Genomic DNA, 22,370 nt, shown 5'->3' on the forward strand with positions numbered 1-22,370 from the left:
CGGGGACGGATACCTTTGCATGCGATATTTGAGGAAAGATGTGGGTAAAGTAATTCGGATTTCTCATATTATAAAAGATGTGAGCAAGAAATGTCGGACCTCAATAACGTTTGCCCAGTGATATATTTAGCAGTCGGTGCAACTGCCTGTTATGTGAGTAATGTGCAACTTTTTTCGGCTATACTGCAGCTTTAGGAACTGCCGGAATGGCTTGATGAATTCGGTTTAACAAAACCCCCGGTGCCTGGTGGCAGCAAATATTACTTTCAGGCGAGGAATGTGCCCGTGGCCTGTTTTATCTCTCAAAAGAAGCACAAGTTTAGAAGAACTTCTTGCTGGGCTAGTTGGTGAATAGTTGCCATGATATGAAGCACTGTCTCGGCTACTTTGTTTCATCGTCCGTGTTTTTTGATGCGGTTCATTTGTGGCAGACGCACAACTGTAGAGAGTAGCGTGGTTTATCTCTAGGGGGATAGATTTCGTTGGTAAGCCGTGTTGTGAGAGGTCACCAATCATAACTACAGCGCAGAGCTGGATCAATGTTCGGGTTGTTCTGTTCATGAAACCCACCCAAGAGAACCGTTTTCTATTCATTTTTTCTTTAAAGTTCCACCCTGAAAAAATGCAAACGAGGAGCTAATGTCCTATGAAGTACCAACTCTGCAAAAGTCATACTGCACCAAATGGGATAATACTCCTCCCTCCAGTGAGCTCAAAAAATTAAGAGATCTTATACAAGGAAATCGCAGCTAGGCCCGCTTGGCCACCTCTGACGTGAAGTGCACGCGGCAAAGCCTTCCTAGACAACCTACTCCTGGCTGCCCACCACTGGCTACGTACAAGTGCCCGAGCCAAACTTATGCATCCAAACAATGCCGAGAGGGAACATGCACGCGTAACATACAGCTGTAACCGGCCCCCGCCAAGTTGAAGGAAACTTGCACAAAACAACTGATAATTCGACAGCCGTACGATAGCCGTGGTCACATTATGGAACTAAACACGTCTATACCGTTTAAATACAAGTGGAGATCTTTGCAATAGGCCTGCGTTTTCAGAAGGAATGGGCCCAAGTGTCCTAAAGGAGCGTACTAATTTTATTCAACGTGAAAATAACTTTACGCTGTGTCGATAACTCTTTTGTGTTGGCTGAAGAGGGTTGATGCGCCCGCATTTTCCACTGTTTTAATTCCATCGAGGGAACGATCCAGTTCATGATAGCATAGCAGGTGGCCGGTCGAATCGTTTTTCTCGATGTTCAAGTGCAGCTCCATTATACTGGCTTTGCGATTTGGGTCTACCAGATGAGCAGTCATATTACCCGGTACCTTGACTTCGTTTTGCCGTCCACAGTAGGACGCAAGTGCCATGCGGTCTCGGCGCTCTGGCCATGTGTGTGATGCTTGTGCTCTTCCTCAAAAGCACGGAGGTGAAATGAAATTGTGACAAACGATGACTTTGCAAGAAAATTTCTACTGTGGCCAAATCATAAGCCACGAATAAGGCAGATCGGCAACCTCTTTCCCTTAGCACCGAGAAAATAGTGGCAGCGGGCCACCATTCCTTACGATGTCGGAGTAAGCAAAACGCTGTCACGAAACTTCAGGGGCCAAAAAGTCCCTATATACCACAGGCCCACAGGTGAATTTAGGAAGCTTGTACATACCACAGATGTGCTAGAACATGAAATATCTTCTGGGTGGGATATATGGAATTCCCGGTGAGGTGTCCGACGCAGCCTACATAGGGTGGACCGGAAATGTTCAGAGACAGCTAATATTGCAAGAAAACGACGATTTGGACGCCCGCGCCGAGCTAGATACCTAGGCAGGACGCCACACAAGAACAGTTCCATGATCATTTGCGAGTCATTCAGAATCTGTTCAACTGGGATGGAGGAGGAAATTATTGATGAAGAGTCGGGGGTTGGCAGGCCTGAGAAATGGAATTCGGTAAGTACTACACTAATCCCTGGACACTATGGCAGCCTAACAGGAAAAGCGCAGCAATACAAACAGGATTTGCCTTTGGTTCCGCACAGCACCCACTCTCCAAAAGAGGGGACGCGCGGAATATGGTGCTTGAGTGGTGCGTTCGGCAGGCGTTTTAATTCCCAGAAGAAATGTGTGGGAGGTTACGGCGTTGGATGGGCGGGGAATGCCCTGTCTTTTGTTGTCAAGGGGCGGGCAGCATGCACGTCCCCACAGGGCGGTAAGTAAACTTGCGGAAGACGTCGTCTGTAAAGGTTTAGTCCTCACGGGCTTTGGTGGAGGGCCATTCGGAACCACTCGGAAAGCCTTTCGGCAGCGGAGAAAAATGTTTTCGAGGAGGTATTATCAACACACCTACTGTGAGAATTTTTTGTGTGCGATTTTAGGAGGACACGTTGGACCATGCGTGCAAGGTATAGTTGGTAACAGAAACAATGTTTGCATATATATAGATATAGTTTGGAAATAAGGGGCTCGTTGAGGAAATACGGAAAAAAAGCTCGGCAGTCTACAACGCCAAAGGAGGCATAGAGGAATGAATGGGCTTTTTGTAACCGTTAGTGAAGTTAACATTTTTTTATTTATGTAAGAAAGGAGAAAAAACACGCTCCCAGAGAAAGGCGTGGTTTGGGTCACCACTCTGGGTGCGTGTTTTTCTTTTTTTCTTACGTAAATTAAAAAAATGTTAACTTTACTAACGGGTAAAAAAAGCCTAATCATTCCCCTATGCCTGCGTGGGCGTTGTAGACTGCCGAGCTTCCTTTCCGTATATATATATATATATATATATATTATTTTTTGTGTCATATTCTTCCGTTTGGAATCGCATCCCAATGAACACGCGAATTTTAAAAGGGCGAGGCGGGTAAAGCTGGCTCAAAAATGTGTCTAAACACGGATGCCGCTATGATGCTACGCTGTAGTTGCCAGATCAGTAGTTGAAGATATGGCTAACAATTTTTCTTGAAAATGAGGCACAAATTTAGGGCGCTAAGCTAAAATTATGCAACTTTTATGCCAATAACTGGGTTTTTCACGATTTTGTATAGTTTTTATTAGTTTTCTCGAAGCATTCATGCTTGACGAACAAAAGTAAATGAAATATTAAGCAAAAAGAGGACGTCGGTCTGAGCGCCAAATTCAGTTTCGGAATTTTGTGAGGAGCGTCACTAATGGGGGGGTAATTTACAAAGGTTCACTCTAACACGCCTTAGTGTCTGCTGTGTCACTTCCTTGCTTGCGAAGACAAGCTTGCGAAGACTGCCGACGATACGGAATAAAGCCGCTGCCGCCTATCTTCAAGGACACCTCTACATGTCCGTAGTGGTTGCTGCCGATTTGAACTCGCCGTCAGCCGGTCATATCATGTTACGCGAGATGTTGCTGTGCAGATCGGCTCCTTTTGACCGTATATGATTCGTAACTTAAAAACTCCCACCTCTCCTCGCGGGAACCCCTGTGTAGATGCGCCGCATAGGGGGTTCACGTTGCAGAGTTGGACAGCGGAGGAACGGCGCTGGAAAGATTGAGCGGAGCGACGCAGGCACCGCGTTTTATACCGCGCATAACGGTGAGGGGACGCGCCGGCGCCAGTACGTCTGCCGCGGCTATGACGCAACACAATCCAACACAATCAACTTTAATCCAATCCAATCCAAATACAATCCAATCCAATCCAAGCCAAGCCAAGCCAAGCCAAGCCAAGCCAAGCCAAGCCAATCCAATCCAATCCAATCCAAGCCAATCCAATCGAATCCAATCCAATGCCCCTCGCGAGAGAGTGTTCGCTATCGGAGAGGAGAGGGGGTAAGCGGCGGAGAGCGCAGCTGGCGCGGCGAGGAGAATAGGGGAGGGGTGGACGCCGACAACGCCGGATGGATGCAGGGACAAGGCGAGTGAATGAGATGCGTTCGCATCTAAAAACAACCAAATGTACGAAATATTGTACCATGCCTAGCGTATAACTATGTTCTTGTTTACGAGTGCTGTTATACTTTCACTGAACGGTGTTTTACCTGAGAGAGAGATAAAACAACCGCCAACTAATAATAATAATGGTAACTTTATTTGCACAATAAGGTGGTTTTCTAGAGCAGGACAAGGCGAAGCCGAGAAAGGTAATCCCGAAAGTAGGTGCAGAAATCTCCGGTGTGCGTATGTGCGATTGGTGCATGCTCCTTCGATCGCTGAAACACGCAATCTGAAAATTTCGAGAATATATTTGATGCTTTGCATGACCCATTTCCTAAACTCGGTGGATCAGCGACGTTGTTTTATTACGTCTACTTGCACCTCTACTCGCATATGCCCCATGTATATACCTGCGCAGAGGAGGAAGGGAAGGAATAAACTTCATTCATGTGAGATGGGCACCCGTGTGGTGGGGCGTTAAGAAAAATTATTCTGTCCTTCCCTGGGTCCCTTCGTAAATGAACGGAAACGGCCACTTCTCTTCACGCCCAATTATCAGGACCACCCCGCCTGCAGGCGGTTTTGCCTGAAATACCTGTGGGTTCGGCCGGAAATCGGTCTGTCAAAAGAAACCGCCTAGGAAGCAGGTTGAGGTAACACACATATGCGCTTTCTTGGGTCGCGATGGGACCGTCATGTATTTTGTGCAAGGCGAAGTTGACGAAGGATATACGTCTACCTTGAAAAGTAAATTAATTTGAGTGTAGTTTTAAATTGCTATTGCCCCTCATTAGTTCAATCATAGTGGTTAATTTTGAAACAGCTGCCAAACATCACTATAGCTGGTGAATAAGACTGCCTAGCTTAATACTATCAATCGCTAATAAAGAGTATTCAGACACTTAATGTGTATTGCATATGACAGTCATTAAGAAAGCTGGCAATAAATTGAACTCTCAATTTTATTATTTGCAACAGTTACATCTGCACGTATCGGTTCAGCCAGTGGCACTTGGAGACGTTCTTCAGCTGTATACACCAGATAAAAGGAAGGAATGCGATATGCGAATGCGATACGCGATAGAAGGAAGGAATTCGATATGTGTAGCACAGCATTCTCATTTATGCTAACATTAAACCGGTGGCCGCAAAGGTGTCACACTAGACCTTGTGGAATTTCAACGCTTCCATTCCAGCGTTGTCAAAGCAACAAGGATGATGACGAAGTTGCATTACCGAAGCTGGGTTCCAGTAATGCTGTAGCTGATTATGAACGTTCTGGCTAACGCTCATTCAGATTGTGGTCAGCAGCATTGTTATTTCGACAAAAAATAATGGCCCATCACAATGCCATCAGCCCGTGTATCGTATGCTTCACACCATAGAACATATACCGTGTCGCAATCCCGGCAACGAAAAAAAAATGACATTGCCAGCCTTACCTTCTCATCCTTCTACCGGTTTTGTTTGAGGTGTGAGAAGTTATTTGTGCAAGCTGAGCGCAATAAAATCTAGCGCACAAGTTACTTTTCATACGTACATTACTCTTTAGCTGCCAGAACAAGCAAAAAATAAACACAGAAAAAGCAAGAGGGTTATATGTACAAGCAATTCTCCTCCAACAAATTTTATTTCACCACCAGTAATACCACCAGACCTCTAGGGAAGTTTGTGATAGTAAGGGCAAGGCTAAGATGACCTACGTGCGACTATAAAAAAGGAAGAATCTGTAGGAGAAAGCTAGGGAGGTTAACCAAGGAAAGAAAAAGAACTGCCCAGCTAGCTATGTGAAAATGGGAACAGGAAACTTGAAAGCAAAGGAAAGGACTGGCATAAATTAAAGGATAAAAAAATTCGGGAGAAAAAAACATGGAGTGGAAACGGCCAGTACAAACATAGCACCATGGGCGAAAAAAAGAGAGACATAAAACATGCAGGCAAAACGACAAAATGGGCAAACGAAGGATGCTGCATGCAGGTAACACCCCTTCAGCACCTGTGACTGTTTTTCTCTCTTATTCACTTCAATCTGCTGCTTCAAGGCAAGAACTCATTTGGCTACTTCAGCTCCATCTTGCTAAAACCACTGAAATATATCTGATTTTCTATGTACATGATGTACATAGGGTACATAATTTCTAATTTTTGAAAAATTCTCCTGAAGTGTCTGTTCCTTCATGCCAAGCTTTCGTGACTAACTGCCTCGTAGAATTGCATTTGCTTTGCTCATTTTTTGCTCATTTATGCTGCCTCTGCTTGTATGTGTTTATTTCGTTCTTCTCCTCTTCTCCAGTGCTTAAGTTATTTTAATAATGATTTTGTTTTTTTTTTCAAAAAGGTTTTTTGGCTTTTAGCCCTGCCTGTTTATTGGCTTTAAACCTGCCATAGCTCTGCTGGAAATAGTTTGTTCCTCACACAATTTTTCTCTTTCTTTATTCTGGGAGGGGGGCATGAAATTTTAAAAGGTAAAGAGCCCTGCAGCGACTAATGAACACTTGCACTATTTTCTTTGTGTTTGGAAGTACTGAAAGCTATAGTTCCACAATCCCATGAGTGAATTTCATGATGCACATAACATAGTAATATTAGGATTTGGTATTTCAGGGTTATTGAATCTAAGCTAATGCAACGGCCACTACCTAAAAGCATTTCAACTGGAGAAAAAAGTTGACACACGTGCTGCAGAGGCCTCGTAGACAGGCACAGGCACAGAAAGCGTGTTTGTTTAGCATAAAGTGCAGTGACAAATACGATTTTCATTTACAAGCATTTCTTGTAAGCTTTGTCCAGTTTGAACAATTCCATTCGCTAGAAAAGCAAGTAGTTGTAAAGAGCACCTCAATAGATTGCGAAAGCAATTAGCTGACGCATACAGGAAGGGGGGGGGGAGAGCAGGCGTGTGCAACAGGTTAAATTAGCGCTGTACAAACGGGACAACCAAGAAAAGACTACACAGGACTAGCGCTGCATATCACCTGAACTCTTTTACCACACACAAAATGATATATACACAAACAGCGCATGCTCGAATACGGGGGAAGGCACCAGGAAAAAAATCAGGGGAAAAAAGCAATCAGGGGGCACTGATTTCTTTTTAAAGGAAGAAGGAAAATAAATGAACTGGGGATATTATTAAGCTCTCATGGGAGCTCACCTGCATTTAACACAGTAAAGAAGCGGGAATAGTAGGGGAAATAGGATAGGAGAGAGAAAAGTAAAGAAGAGTGAGGAAAGACTAGAGAAGAGTAGTTCCCCTGTGGTCGATTCCGTCGCACACAACACACCACGAACACTGTTGGCTGGCGTAATGCTGGGTCCGGGAGACGAGAAGCCTCGAAGGGAACGGTGAAGCTCGGAGGAGAGCTTGGTGCGATGAAGAGCGAAGTCTGCGGCGGTCCCGACCACTTTGGAGTTCGCTGGATACGAGTGCGGCCGACAGACGGGTACTGGGGAAGGGGGGGGGGGGGGGGGGGCGGGAGCTGGCACTCGACCGCCCACACCGGCAGAGCGAAAACCGGGCGACATCCAAAAGGCCGCGGTTGCAACGGGCCGCCGAAATGAAGCCCCTCCGAAGCACAGGAGCACGTAAAAACACGTCCGCTCAACTCCGAAGCGACGACCAAGCTTCCCTGACGCACCCGCAAAAGCTACCTCTCTGAGCGTACGAAGTACCCGCTAATCTACGCGCTACCCTTCTCAGTTGCGAAGAATGCAAAACTGCATCTAACGCGGCAGCAAGGCACAAAAGTGCGCTACGTACCACAGGAAAAACATTACACAACGTTTCTGCACAGCAAAGTTGTCACGGCGCACACACAGCAACGGTGGCTGCCATGATGGAATGCGTATGTTGCTAGGCGAAAACCCACTACTGCCGCCAACTCTAGTAGGCAAAAAGACAGCGAGCAACGCAGTGAGGGTGGCATAATGTCTGCGCCCGGGTGAAGCACGGTTTTCCTCTAGAGTCAGTAGTATTAACTCTATGAAAAGGGTTTCTCTTTAGGTTTAGGAGTCACTCCTCACTCCTAATACACTCGAAGTGTTTGGGAAAGCGGGGAGGAGACAAGGAGCCCACGAGTAGGTGTTGGGAGTGTGCGCTTCAAGAAAAAAAAAGTGTGGTTAGGCAGGTCCCGGAAATCGATTCCGGTAACACTATCCAGTGAACCCAGCAACCGACGCACTGGGCCGCCGCAAAAAACCGGGAGTAAAAGGTAAGCAGTGTCGGGGAACAACAACATGCGCAGTCAATGGGAACGAAAAACCTCTTCCCGTGGTTGGAGCGAAAGCTGGCCCCTCGCGTTATGCAACCGGCGTTTACCCCATTGAGCTGTGATCGCACTCCGTACGCACAGCATTTCGTTTGGGTTTGTAGCACGTGCCTTGGATTTGGACTCTGCCCCGCGTTCTAGCGCCTGCTAACGCGTTCCACTTTGGGAGAGATGTGACAGCCTGCGGACTAAACGATCCGACTCTGCCAGTCGTGGAGAACTTTCAACGGCAAGTTCTGAAAAAAAAACATGAGGTGTGACAGTTTGGTCCTCGACGAAGGGAGAGGGGCCGCCGGCCCTGTTCTTTCTCTAGCCTTGCACCAATACTGCAACCTTCGCCAATTTTTACCCCCACAGCGTCTCCACCTTAACATACAGATATAGAGTTTTCGTCTTAAAAATTACAGTATACTCTCAATAAACGGAACTTAAAGGGGCCGAACAAAATTAGTTCCGTTTAACAGGAGTTCCGTTTACTGAGATAGATGTGTAAATGTGCAAACTTATGTGTGTGCACACTCTTAATGTCATTTCATGAAACACTAAGCGCTAAGAATGAGGCTTGTGGTTTTTTTAGAAAGCAAGAAACCTACAATAGGTTTAGGCACAGCATTCACAAAGTTGATTTCGCAACAATGATTCGCTGTGCACTACAAAAGCATCAATTATTTTTGTTTGAGGACTTGCAACTGAATCTTCACGGAGGCTAGAGGCCTTTACTTCGCGAGTTCTGAGGAGCCACCGAATTTAGAAGACGGAAACGCGATATTTATTCGCGAATAGCAGCGTGATTGCACGAACGATCGACGGCAGAAGCTGAGCCCTGTAACCTCGGCGTCTTTTAATCGATACCGAACGACTGGAACAAGAACTGAGATGTTGCAGTCGTTGTGCTGAAACGGCGGACCAAAAACTAGACGAGGCTTACGAGGCCAACGAGGCTGAAGAAAAACGTGGAAGAAGAAAAAAAAAACAACAGCTGGAACTGTAATCCTCTTCGTCTTCCAAATTTCACCTCAATATATTTGGCATGCCTTTTGGAAATCGCGCTCGCGGTTCAAACGCTCAGCGAAAAGCATTCCCAGGTTATCATTGTCACAGATTCTGTTTCCGTCTGCTCCGCTTTATCTTCTCCAACCGTTACTCCAGTTCGCCGATCGCTGTCGATGCTTTTACCGGCACATGTCATGGAAATTTGTCTGATATGGGTCCCAGGGCACATATGTGTTGAACTTAACGAAACAGCTGATTACCTGGCAGGAGTAAGTAGCACTGAATGGTCCTCTGGTTGATATTTTGCCTCCGATAGCCTACGTTGATGCAACTATGTTTCGAAAGTACAGTTCGCTGGACAGACAGTATGGCTGGCTGACCTGACATTGAGCATCTCCGGTACTCTTGGAAGTGTGACTTTGCGAAGTCTTGACTTTGCGAGGTCACACTGACTTGCTTAAGCTGCCGAACACCTAATTGGAATTTTTATCTACACCGCACACACATAGCGCCATCGGCCCTGTGCGGCTTCTGTCAAAAGGAGGAAACAATTGAACACTTACTGTTGTATTGCCGGCGGTTCTCCTGCCTCCGAAATTATTACCTGGAGGTTCCCCTCCGGCGCATGGGCCTCGCCTTGTCGGTGCCTAATTTATGGTCATTTGGGGCAGTCGGACTAGGTTGGTTCAACGGGGATGTTTGTCGCGCTCTTCAGTGTTTTATTACCGATTCAGGTCGCTTGCCTTGTTAATTAATTGCATCAACCAATTTTTAATCGTTTATTGAAATACCTGCTGTTCAAGCAGTATTGATTTTTTTTGTTCCCAAATTCTTAGCATCACTGTACCCCATTTTTCCTTAGTTTGAAACTAATTAATAAGCTTCTTCAACAGTGAAACCACAATCAGACTTGGCCAATCCCCCAGAGTGGGTACGTGCAATTCTTGTTATGGCTCCAACCAACCTCCAAAAATCTTATTGTCGTACCAATGGGTTTCAGATGAAGTTACATTTCAGGTTTCGTTTACACGGCGACGCAGAAATCTTACCTACTTCCGATTGCCGAGAGTTTTTTAATACATGATCTGAATACAAAACCAACTAACCTACAGGCTACTGCTCCGTTTATGCGGCAATTCCGTTTAAGTGATTCTTGTTTATCATGATTACACTGTATATCTTTACAGAAATTCAACCAAGTTAATAAAACAGAGCAATCACTTATATCGAGCCTGGACACCCACATCCTATGCAATTCCGTATGGGCACGGTCTGCAATGGAAATTAGGCTGAACAGCAGAACGACAGCGGCAATAATAACTTTTTTACCATGAAGTCGTTTTTTGCTATTTTATGAGTGTAACTAAAATTCCTTTGTTATTTTCTTCGTTTTGCATACTGCTGCGTTTTTATGCAGGCTAACTTGAGGTTTGCAGTCACACAAGACCCTCATATAACGCTGATTCTCATTGGAATTGAGAAGAGCAAGGTAAATAAATAATTATGATGTTCCTGTTAGCTTTATTTTAACACTGTCGTTTTCTTCTCATCAGGAAGAGCCCTACGCTGTTGTGATAGATAAAGACCTCTACGACGAGTTAACGATACGAAGTTTCAGGACGTACGCCTTGAAAAACAAGATTTCCTATGGTAGTCCGGACGTGGTATTCCTTATGTCAGGGTAATTGTTGTTTATTTATACATACTAAATGCACAGAAATGTTTTGAATAGTTGCAGAGTGTTTTCAAACTGAATCTTTTTCTAGGCGGGACGTATTCACTATACACAATGGTATACCAACTAACGATGGGTTAGGTAAGTATTTTTGGTTAGATGAAATTTAGAGTAATTTTTCAATAACAGACACCACTTTACTTGGCTTGCGAGTTATAATATCACACTATGCTGTATTCCAAAAGGCAATCATGCTTCAAATATGGTTACAACCTTACACGCCAAAGGGAGGGCTCATTTGAATATGCACTGGAGTAACACTTTGCCGACCCACCTAAATTAACGTGGTGCACGATTACACATAGCGGGAAACAATAAAGGTGCAACGGTTGTTCTCCGCACTCAAAGAAGTCACCGTAGGCGTCTTCGCTACAATGCTGCTGAATAACTAATCGAATTGGCTTAGTGCTGAAATTTGGCCGATGACGTTGGCGAGCATTCAGTTTGAATGAAGAAAGGGCATCGGCGCTGGGACAATGCGAACATCGCGCAACCTTGCATGCCTTGCGTGTTTCCCCGCGCACGCACATTTCCTTGGTCAAAATATATGCTGGGAGTTGTCATTTGCCTAATTCGCATACTAGGCCACTTCGTTTGGTCATTATGAATTATTTAGTTGAAGAAGCCCTACGGGTACTTCTTAACAAATACAAGATTCGTTTCTACAAGAGGATTTTAAACACAGCGATTCCCTTCTTCGGTGATAGGGTTTGTTATTTCTAAAACTTATTTTCACTTTACGTGTGCATTTATCCGGCTTTACGTTGCTTCTTGCGATACAGAGAACAAAACCGGCACTGAAGCCATTTTTCTTTCACTTCCACCACCGTCCTTCATCATCATCGTCAGAGAAACGTGGCTTTCCTGCAGTGCCCTTTCGCATTACAGTCGCTGTCAATGGGAACACTAAAGATTCGCGTAAAAAAATTGGCTGAAGATTGCGGTGCAACCTAATTCTAAATTTGAGTGCAGCTGTTCAGGTGTTTGTACTTCGCAAAATATTGTGCCGAATCATTATAGACAAAAATATACGTATGGGCAATGACGCTCAGCCTCTGCGTCAGAGGCGCGACCTGCAGTCTTCTTGAAGACGGTCGCTAGCTTTTGCTTCGGCGGCGCAGACCGCGAGGCTTTCGTGCCGCTGGCGCTGAGCCTCTGCTCAAGAATCTTGTTCAGCTGCAGTCGCAGACGAAGAACCTCATTCCTCTCAGGAAGACATCGCGTCATCACAGAACGCACGATGGTGCGCGCTGTGGTGTAGTTGTGTAATAGAGGGCCACCGCCGTATAGCACATCTCTCGGGGCTCTCTAGGCATTGCGCTTTTCTCCTCACACACTTGCCACTCTCCTCCTCCGCTTTCGTAATCGTTCTATCTTCGGTGTCCTGCACGTTCTCTCCGCTACTGCCAGGCATGATGGCGAGAGACGATGCGAAACTACAGGAGCGGACGTCTAGAGCTGCGCTCTAAAATACGTGCCATGGGTTCCGTTCACGGCACGTTAATCACCCCCATTGGGCTGAATAATCTATTCGTTTTCGTGTCTGATAGGCCTGCCAAACAGTAGTCCTATCCAACACCGCACGAAATTTTGTGACTAACTTGGTTTCGCAGGCAGTGGTTTTAGTGAGTGATAAGGTAACCTAGGAAATATTTTGTACTAGCTATCCACAGATTGTATTCCTCAAACAGAAATCGCGACTCAAAAGCGGCTATTTTTCATGCATGACGTCGCATAAGCACATCAACGATGAATAGATATTGGAGAGCTCTAGAAAAAAACAAAAAAATAGGCTACATGTTCCAGGCAGCAACATTGTCTCGGATGCTTTACGCTCTACCATCTAGCGGTGGTTGGAGGGGCTCGTTTAAGAACACAAATGTCGAAGGCTCTACACAAGAAAACATTTCAAAAATATTTTCTGGCAACCTATTTCTTGTGTACCGATTCCTCAAAACAGAGCAGCATATCTAGACTGAGATGTTGCATTACCCATTTAGTAGTCAGCGTAGAAACTATTCTCCCAGCTTCGGGTTTTAACATCAAATAAATCGCATGTTGTGGCCTCCTCCCGGAAAAGCACATGAAAGGATAACGTACTTTCTTGTGTAGATTCAGCGCCTTCGGTGCTTCGTTTTCTGATATAGGCATGGTGACCCTTTTGTTCTGTTCTTCTATAGGTACATACTTCGGCGTACTTCAGAAGCAAAATATTTCGCAAACATTGTTGTTAGGGAAGCAACAAACTGAACTCACTATCGCTACATGTAGATATTAGATGTGTCAACCCAAGCCGCAGCACAACAGAAACGTCGCAATGTTCAAAATGACCTATAGATAGTTTTTATTACGCATATATCAATACACAAAACATTATACATAAATAAGAACTGCATGCTCAGGTGCCAATAGAATTAAGGGAACGTTTTTCACGTTAAAGCTCCAAATGGCTAATTTAGCCGTATAGCAGCAGACAGTGTTGCGCAGCGTCTGTATAAACAGATGAATGTTGCTGGCTGCGGCGCGTTGCACTGAGATGGCGCCAGACCTGCCGCCGAAAATTAAACGTGGCGTGCCTACATGTGACAGCAAAATAAGGCACGCAGTGGCTGCATAGGCATATCAGCGGCTGCCTCACGTCGACATTTTCCCCGACGCATCTTCTGCCTCCGAAAACCACACACAAAGGAGGGAAACGTCCTCTTGAACACTAGCCCGCGTGCGCTCCCACCTTCGTAGTGTTGCCTCTGCTTTATCCAACGATGCCAGGACGAGTATGAATATTTTCAGGTCATTTGCTTCGTATCACCGTGGCCCGAATTCTCCAAACAAGGGATGTCGTTTATAAGCGACGCGGTAGCTTCATGCAAATGCATGCGTTCTTGAGCTGGTTCGTCGCTTTGAGGGGTTCAGGAACACTGGCACTGGCACTGTAGCCAGTGCGCAAAGCGACGCGTACTGCCCCCTATTGATTTGCTTGTCGCTTTGCGCCTTTCGTACAGTGCTCCTCTGCAGCGCCAGTCTTGCTACTTCTCAAAAATTTCCAGCGACGACCCAGCCCAAGAACGCATGCGTTTCTTGGCGCTATCGTGTCGCTTCGAAACGAAACCCGTTTTTGGATAGTTTGGCCCCAGAAAGATCACTTAGCATTTCTCGCTTCATCTGTGTTGTAAATGGCTCACATAGATTTGTTTCATTGAACACAAGTATCCACCGAACAGTGCCTTTTTTGGTTGCAAGCATTCCTACAAAATTTACAGGTGTACACAGGACAGAGGTTTTAATCAAATTTGTCAATGATACAGCAGTAACTCAGTCGTTGAATTGACACCTTTATGTTGTGATGTGTATGCTATAAAAAACACAATTTTACTGTGAAATATTAAGAAAGAATGGCGTTTTGCAACTACGTTGTCACATATTCCTTGCTATTTTTCAGGAATCGGCTACGTTTCCGGGGTCTGCTCGGAGTTCTTTGTAGCGCTAGGAGAAGATAAGCCAGGGTTTTTCAACGGAATGCATACGTTCACACACGAAATTGCTCACACGTAAGCTGCCTTACTATTCTAGAATTAGTCACCAGATATCTTGGCGCAAAACAGTGGATATTCGACAGTGATGAGCAGTCTTTCCAAACAGTGAAACCACAAAATAAACGTCGAGAACAACCATGATGAATACGCGTGGTATACATGACTACTAAACGTTTGCAGATCGCATTGTCCTATTTAGTTAGATTAGTGAGAATTCGCAACATATGTTTTTAAAAAATTCACAGAAATCAGAAATCCCAATGTATGTCAAATGTTTACTTCTAGGAATCACATAGGAACAAATAATTGTAAATTGGGATTAAGAAAAATGCGAAGAAACATTGCTTGCAGGTAGGCAACTAAATATGAAAAAAGTAAATACTTTAATCCCACAGGAGCACGTCATTCATGTTATCTTAACAATTCAACTTAAACAAAAAAAAATTGTGGCGTAACAATTATGAATAGATATAGTAAGAAGTTTGCTATCTTGACCAGTAAGCTACTCTTGCCAATGAAGATCGGCTTAAAACAAATGTGTACTTGCGGTAATGGCATGTGGGGCAAGAACTTGGCCTTTCTTATCACCTTTTAAAAAAATGATTGGCCAGCAATCGAATTCCGAAAAGTCTTACAAGGAAAAATGCTGTACACTGAAATAGAGATGAAACTTGGCTAACGAAAAGTGGCAGTGTGAATTGGGGGCAACATTTTGTGGAAGTCATTGTAATCTAAATTTAGCAATGAAACGGTATTGTACAAGGGAACAAGTTAAGAACGGCGACAGCTCATGTAGGGGGTCACTCCGCCTTAGCAACTGACCAGGACGTCAACGGGCGCACGCGTTCTGAAAGAAGATCGACAGGAATATGTGATATCATCTGCCTTTTTTCACGAGTTTGTGTGTCGTCGCTGCAGTAGTTTATAAGCGTTTGAAGTCAAAAAAATTTTGGAAACAGCTGGTGCCATATTCAAAATATTCCCAGTAACGCACTACTTGGGCCACGCGGAGTAACATCCGTCTGCGTTGACGGCGCACAGCGGCAAATTTTGTTCCCTTTCCTAAGTTTTACCCGTGTATAGGAAGGACACGGCACGCATACGGATTGCAACACGTGAACCGTCCATTCCGCGGAATGAGAATCAATGAATTTTGGTGGCAACGAATGGACACGGAAAGCTAACGATAGGAGTGGCCCCGAAATTCTTGGGAGACGCGTTCAGCTTGCGGGAACGACGCCAAGGAGGGTAGGGCTGAAGATGTTGAAGGTGATGATGATTATAATGCAAAACTTTGGGGCAATATTTCTAAAGGCGTATACATGCCAAATCGCCCTATCTCACCTCCTTCTCAGTTCCGCCGTATATCCACGACTTCCTTAGTGTGATTGGTTCAAAATCCAAATTGATACCCTTCCAGAGGAAAATTTATTTGATAAGCACCGGCAGAAGAAAACGGTTAGAATAAAACCAATCGACCAGAAAGCTTTCTGTGATGCAATTTTTTTTCAGGAAATGGCACCCTCACCTTTGCTTAATTTTACATATTCCCCAACTTTTTTATATTACCTTAAAGGTGTTGTGCCACCAAATTTGTTGCTTGTGCATTCTTTGTTGCAAACGTTTTATAATTTGTTAGAAACCATGATACATGCTCTCACATGCACATATTCTGAGTAAAAAATTTATTATCGCACGATTCATGTGAACAGGATTCGGTTTCGGTTTCTGGGCGCTGATTCAAGCAGTGACGTCACAGTGTTGCGAGGGGGCTGTGCCACGGCAGCGCTGCGGTACGTTGCGACTTTACTGTGGCGTCTGCTTCCGCACATACGTGCTTCACCACGGAAGTAAACACGCCGACTCGTCACGTCAAGCCGCGACAGCTCCGACGCGGATTCTTTGTCTGCATCCTCGGATGCAGACAAATGAAAACCATGGATATGCAAACCATGAAAATGCTAAAAAAAACGCTAAAAAAAAGTTGCCCCCGCCGCGAATCGAACCCGCAACGTTGACCGGGCGGGCGGAACGCGCGAGACCACTGAGCCAACGAACAGACGGTTTCACGCACGCCGCGATATAGCCGCTGTACTAGATGGAGGCTGATCCTTGCAGTCGTACGTCGGTGTTTAGAAGCTAGTTTACAGAATTCCTGGCTTGTAAACTCAAATTTCTTAAATAGCGTTTGCGCAGCAAGGTTCCGCGAAGCCCCCGCGACAGCTTATCGCCATCAACTCTGCTCTTCTGCGAAAGCGCTCGCAAAAATAAGTGTGCCTGGCTGCGGCTGCGATTTTGCACTGAAGGGATAGTGCTTGCCATACTTTGGTTTTACGTTTTACGTTAAAAACCTTTGCCGATACTGATCTCTTATTACCCAAATTACCCTACGTAACTGTTCTTCTGCACGAAACTGACCTTATATTTTCTCCGGGGTAGCGGATTCCGGGGTAGCGGCGTCGCCGAAGAGCACGGCCGAAGCGTCGAACGACAAAATACGGATCGCATTAGCGCTAGTGTTGAGTTGTATGGGCTTCATGGAACTTACTGAGTTTATTACCCTCCAGAAACTAACAAAATAGAGCCGCGTTCATTGCGGCACGAATGTTGTCGGGGCCCAGTTTTCGCTTCTCGGTCGATTGACGACGCGTCGTGCGACCAGTCAGGAGGCCGGTTCTGTTGGCGTCTTCGGTCGGCGAGTCAGTCACACTACGGCGACTTTCCATCGGCCGACGTGTTTGTGTCGCTGTCGGCGTAGTGTGACAACGCGGTCTGGCAATTCGGCAGTTGGCTGATGTTTTGGCGACTCGTCGGCGTCGCGTTGTCGTCGCCTTCGTATCGGCATAGTGTGTCGATACGACCAAGCGACCAAACTGTGGTAACTGGAGTTCACGTTGACGTCGCTCGAGTCGCTAACGTTGTATGATGTCACAAACTTTGCTGTGCTGGCAATTCACTGACGTCATGGTTAGTGGCGCTAGCGATGGGTCCTGATTTTCAGAAGAGCATTTAGGTAATTTTCAGAAGCGAATTAAAATATATATTAAGCGCTTGCTGTACCCAGCACTTCGTGTTGAGGGTCGTTGCATGCAGGGGAAGCCTACAGCAGGCTTTTTACAGAGTTAAAATTTGGTGGCACAACACCTTTAAATTCCTTCCACCTGGTAGGCTAAGGTGCAAGTTAGTCCTCCCCCTTTTTGCTTACAAGTTGAGATTACCTGTCTAATGTTGCAAAACAGTTTACCGGAGCTCAACCACGAAACCTCGTAAAAACACAACTATACTACACGCAAAAAAAAACTTGCAACTGTGGAGAGCTGAAACAATATTCGATTTATTTGGCAAATGCTGCTATTGTTATTATTTTTTATATTTTTCTGATGCTTCACTCAAGTTTACCTGCATAAAAACCCGATAATAAAAAAAATCACGCCATATCCACGGAATGAATGATGATAAGTGGGGCGAACCTCGAGAGGGGGAGATCATCGGTAACCGTAACTCTCCCGTGAAAGTTCGCCCATTATATCATTAAGAAAGACGTAAGACTGTGTGCGTACATTGTACAAATCAACTTTTATTTTGTTCTTGTTCGTTTGTTGTTGTTGTAGGGTTCGTGAGGCTGCAAGCAAGCGCTCGTATCGGCAGGCAAACCCCGATGCAGTGAGAGCTCGCGAGGCGGCTGCAAAATGCATCAAGCGAGCGCAGCCCGAAGCTGCCGACGCGCGGTTTAAGCGCGACTTTCTAGACGAGATGCTTCGGCCTCTCTTTCGCGCACGGCGGGATCCTGTCGGCGAGCGCGCGCTGCCGCCGCCCTGCGCGCCCTCCGCTCCGCAGCCTTGTCAACAACCACCTCCTCCATCCGGGGACTCGTTGCGAAAGAGGAAGCGCGTCACAACAGCGCTTGCCTTTTATAGTGTCAGTGACGTGCGATTGACGTCATCATGACGTCACTCACACCAGCGCCAAATGCGAGTGAGTCATCGAACTAGGCGGTCACGTAGCGCCACCTGCGAGTGAGTCATCGAACTAGGCGGTCATGTAGCGCCACCTGCGAGTGAGTCATCGAACTAGGCGGTCACGTACCACGATACACAAGGGATGGACAGACCCACGGCTTTAGGAGCTTCGCCCCTAAAAACATTTGGACACTAACCTTAAAACTGCACAATTTCACCCTTTTACGCCTATTTCGCTAACATGGGTTGAGGAAAAATTTTTAGGGTACGTCATGTATAACACGTGCACAGAGAGATCAAGGACGTTGCATTTACTGTCACAAGCACACACCACAGGTGAAAAGACCAGGGGTGGTATTCCCGTGTTTTGTCCCTTTTGTGTCCCTTTCAAAAGTGTCCCTTTTGGGCGAGCACTGATTGGCTAAAAGAGAACACCCGGATGTGACGCCATGCAAGCACGGCGGGGCTATGAGCCGTGGCTACTCGGAGCAGACGATTTGGAGCAGACAATTTTTCTTCGCCTTATTGTTGGTTCGCTCGCGGAACAATAAACACATAAAAGATACTCTGATACGGTTTCAGTTCCTTAAAATGCGTTTGCAAGAACAGTTACGGTATTTAAATCAAATGCCCACTGATTAACCGGAAGTACGTCACGATGAAAGGGACGCAAAAGGGACGTTTTCAAAAGGGACAGTTACGAGAATACCGCCCCAGGTGTTCACTGTCTTTTATGAGTGGTTTCTCTTTAATTGCTTTTGAGAAATGATGGGTGGGACATCGAAGCTCATGTACGAGGTAAAGGATTTTAAATTCCTCTAGCATGTCCAATGAATTGCAGGAAGTGTAGAGGAAGATCACATCATTTTTTGTGCACCCGAGGCAAATGCTGCTAAAATGAATAATTATGGGCATCCAAAAACTATTACCGCCAGAGAAGGCGCGTACACCTGAGATTCTCGCAGCGTAAGCAGGTTTCTTCGCTGTTTTGTGGTCCGGTGTGCATTGGGAGTTCTTTTTTGGACGAAGAAGCAGTAAAGCTGATTCGCAGAGAGGACCATAGAAAAGAGTGGCGCATATGAACACTTGCTCCCTGACGACTGCACCTTGCACGGACTGTCATGACGCGCTCGCGTTCACGCTTGCTGGCGAGTTCGCTAGCGTCGAAGCCGGCCGGAGAACTTTCTGGAAAGCTTAAAATAACATAAATATTGGTTTTGTCCATTTTATGCTCTTTTGAAATTTTCCGTTTCGAGCGACTTTATATTGGCTGACAGCTGATGACCAGAGCCCGCTTGCTCTAACAAACGTGCTTATTGGCAGTCATATTGGCAGTCTAGTCTTAGTCACGGACTTATTGAATAAGGCCGCGAATTAAATTCAGACTTCAGCGCTTCCTCGAAAGCGCATTGGTGATGCTACATAGCAGCCGTACTGAATACAATAAAGACAGCGCACAGATAGCCACGCAATGCAGGTCCCCATTGAGAACCGCGGGGAATGCGCCGCAAAACTGCTTGGTAACGTCCCTGGCGTTGGGCAAAAGATTATTTCGAACCATGTTCGAATAATAATAAAACATGACCGCGGTTCTGCTCTCTTCGTTGCAAATGTCGATGAAAGACGAGTCATTTGTGACATTTGCCGATTAAATGCCTACCTTCGCTTTCCCGCTTACCTATTATGCTGTTCCTCTCCCGTCGCGGTCCTCCCAAGATAAACACGCTAGAAGTTTTGCTAAAGTCAATTTAAGTTTACCGCGTTTCGCTGCTACAGCCAGGGTGTTTCGATGCCAGAACTGCCGTACGGCGGACGCGGGCGTTAATCGAGGTGCCCTACTTTAAGTTTTGTAGAACCACGTTGCCCTTCTCCACGTGCGTTTCCAGCGGAACGTGGAACCATTCTATTGGAACCTTTCGTAACTGTTGGCGTTTGATTTCTTGAAATGCGGGAAGAAGCTATAATAGCACGGAAGATAGCTCGCAACAGAGGAAAGTTTTTTTTTTCTGCAATGGATGCAGAAATAAAGCGAGCATCCATGATTTTTTTACAAAGAAGCACTGAAAATACCAGTTATGTATTGATTTTTTGGCTCATATTTGCGTAAAGTGTTGTCCTTGTTCAACATTATTGACAAGTATGAACATTTTCACAGGACCTAAATATTTAGAATTGGCTGTGGGTATATAAACCTAATATGCAGATGCCGTTCCGCTTTGGCCGGCTGGCTGAATCGAGTCACAGACCGACAGACAGGCATGCAGCCAGACCAAAATATCTGCGTTTACGTAGCCCAAGAAAGACTACCGCATTGAAAACGTTGACCATAAGAGGCGTATTTGGGGATTGTCACATACCGTTACAATTTCCCGCAATCTTTGTTTGGCCACCGAACGCGGCTGCGACACCTAAACTCGTTTGCTCCTGACGATGTTGGGAGACATAAACAAAGATCTGCTGCCCGAGAAATCCAACGGACCGTCGCGAAAAAGACCGGTGGTGGGCATACAAATACTGCCGAGGAGGTAGGAGAAAGTTATGCTGCCGGAGTGATATCTCACGTCCTGTGCAGTGGTTTTGCTCTCGCCATGAATGATACAATTGTGAATTGGTTTCTAGTTCACCGTAGTAGACTCGGATACAACAAGCAGCTCAGCGACTGGGTGCCACCTACGTTCCAACTGGAGGCATTGCGACACGGTCGCTACTACTCTCTCTTATCAGCAGACGTACTGCGACAAAACCCACGCACTGCTCAAGCAGAACGCACAATCAATCTGTAAACCCAAAAATCCAAGTCACGTAACAGCTGCTTTCGAGGGAGCAAAGGAAAGCTGGGAACTCGGCGCAGTTTCACATTAAAATATGATTTTATTTACCGCTCATGGGCAGACCTATCGGAGGTTGTTATCTTCTCGTTGTAAAATTGTTGTTTCATTATAACGCTGCAGCACCATTATGAACGCCAAGTCTTTGTTTTTCAGTTAGCGTGACTCATATATATATATAAAAATTGTGGCGTCGTTTTCGTGCCGCTTATTCAAAGCCGCCTCGTCAATTTCCTTTTTTCTTCTTACAAGGCGCCGACAATGGCGTCAACAGCGAACGTGGCAAACAATCTTACTCCTCGCTTGGCCGACCGATATATGCACTGCACCGATAGCGCCAGACAGACGATCATTTCCACCCATTATTGTAGAAGTAAGAGAGAAAAAAGAAGTACTAACTGGGCAGAACAACCGGAAAGCGATCTTTGGATAACAGCACAGGCAATCTTAGGCAACCTCCACCACACAGAGGGCACCGTGAGCGGACCACTTTTACCATAGAGGACGCACGTTTACTAATAAGGAGCCCTATTCCCGACTGCACAAATTCCTAGGGAAACTGGGAATTTGTAGAACGTTTTTCCTGATTGTCTTTCAATTTTGGTCACGTGCTTCCTGTTGACGAAGCGGTTGTGTGTGCTTTCGTCATTTTCACGTTTCGTGACGTTTCGAGCACCAGTTCTAAAGTTTCCCTTATTGCTCTTTGTTGAAAGCGCATAATTCTTGGCCGACAATAAAAAACTAGACTAAATGCACCCGACATGACAATGTAAGCCGGTCGTTGCTATTCAACCACAATACTGATTGTAATGCACACTCTCTCTGTGTTTGACTGAGAAGGCGTGAAGTGATTTAAAAAGTTGGCGGGAACGATCACTTCACACATTGGCAACTACAGCTGCGTAATAATGACGTAATGTTACGTAACAGCTTGAAAATGGCGGCGGTATTTTTCACGAAATGGGGCAAAAATTTCCCCGGCCTTCGGCGCCGCGAAATGTCGGTGAATTTGCAGCAGCCGCAGTTTCGCCTGACGCGCGGTTTAAAGCATGTTTTCTACCCCAACAAATATAGTTTCGACTGTTTCTAAGACAGCGATCCCGGAGCATACAAATAACGTGCTGTATTTTTCTTTTATGTTTGGCAATAAAA

General features: G+C 45.6%; 1 protein-coding gene across 1 annotated transcript in view; it reads left to right on the forward strand.

Moving 5' to 3' along the window:
• The window catches only part of LOC144141428 (venom metalloproteinase BumaMPs1-like), a 60,539-nt gene that overhangs the window by 25,694 nt on the left and 12,475 nt on the right, over nt 1–22,370 (forward strand). Inside the window, exons 6-9 of the mRNA XM_077672990.1 lie at nt 10,581–10,652; nt 10,717–10,844; nt 10,930–10,979; nt 14,338–14,446. Of these exons, the coding sequence (XP_077529116.1) occupies nt 10,581–10,652; nt 10,717–10,844; nt 10,930–10,979; nt 14,338–14,446 (359 nt within the window). The remainder of the gene's footprint in view (nt 1–10,580; nt 10,653–10,716; nt 10,845–10,929; nt 10,980–14,337; nt 14,447–22,370) is intronic.

The sequence above is a fragment of the Haemaphysalis longicornis genome, unplaced genomic scaffold, assembly GCF_048455015.1.
Source record: "Haemaphysalis longicornis isolate Haplotype H1 unplaced genomic scaffold, Haemaphysalis longicornis Haplotype H1 scaffold_6, whole genome shotgun sequence".
In the NCBI taxonomy this organism is placed as follows: Eukaryota; Metazoa; Arthropoda; class Arachnida; order Ixodida; family Ixodidae; genus Haemaphysalis; species Haemaphysalis longicornis.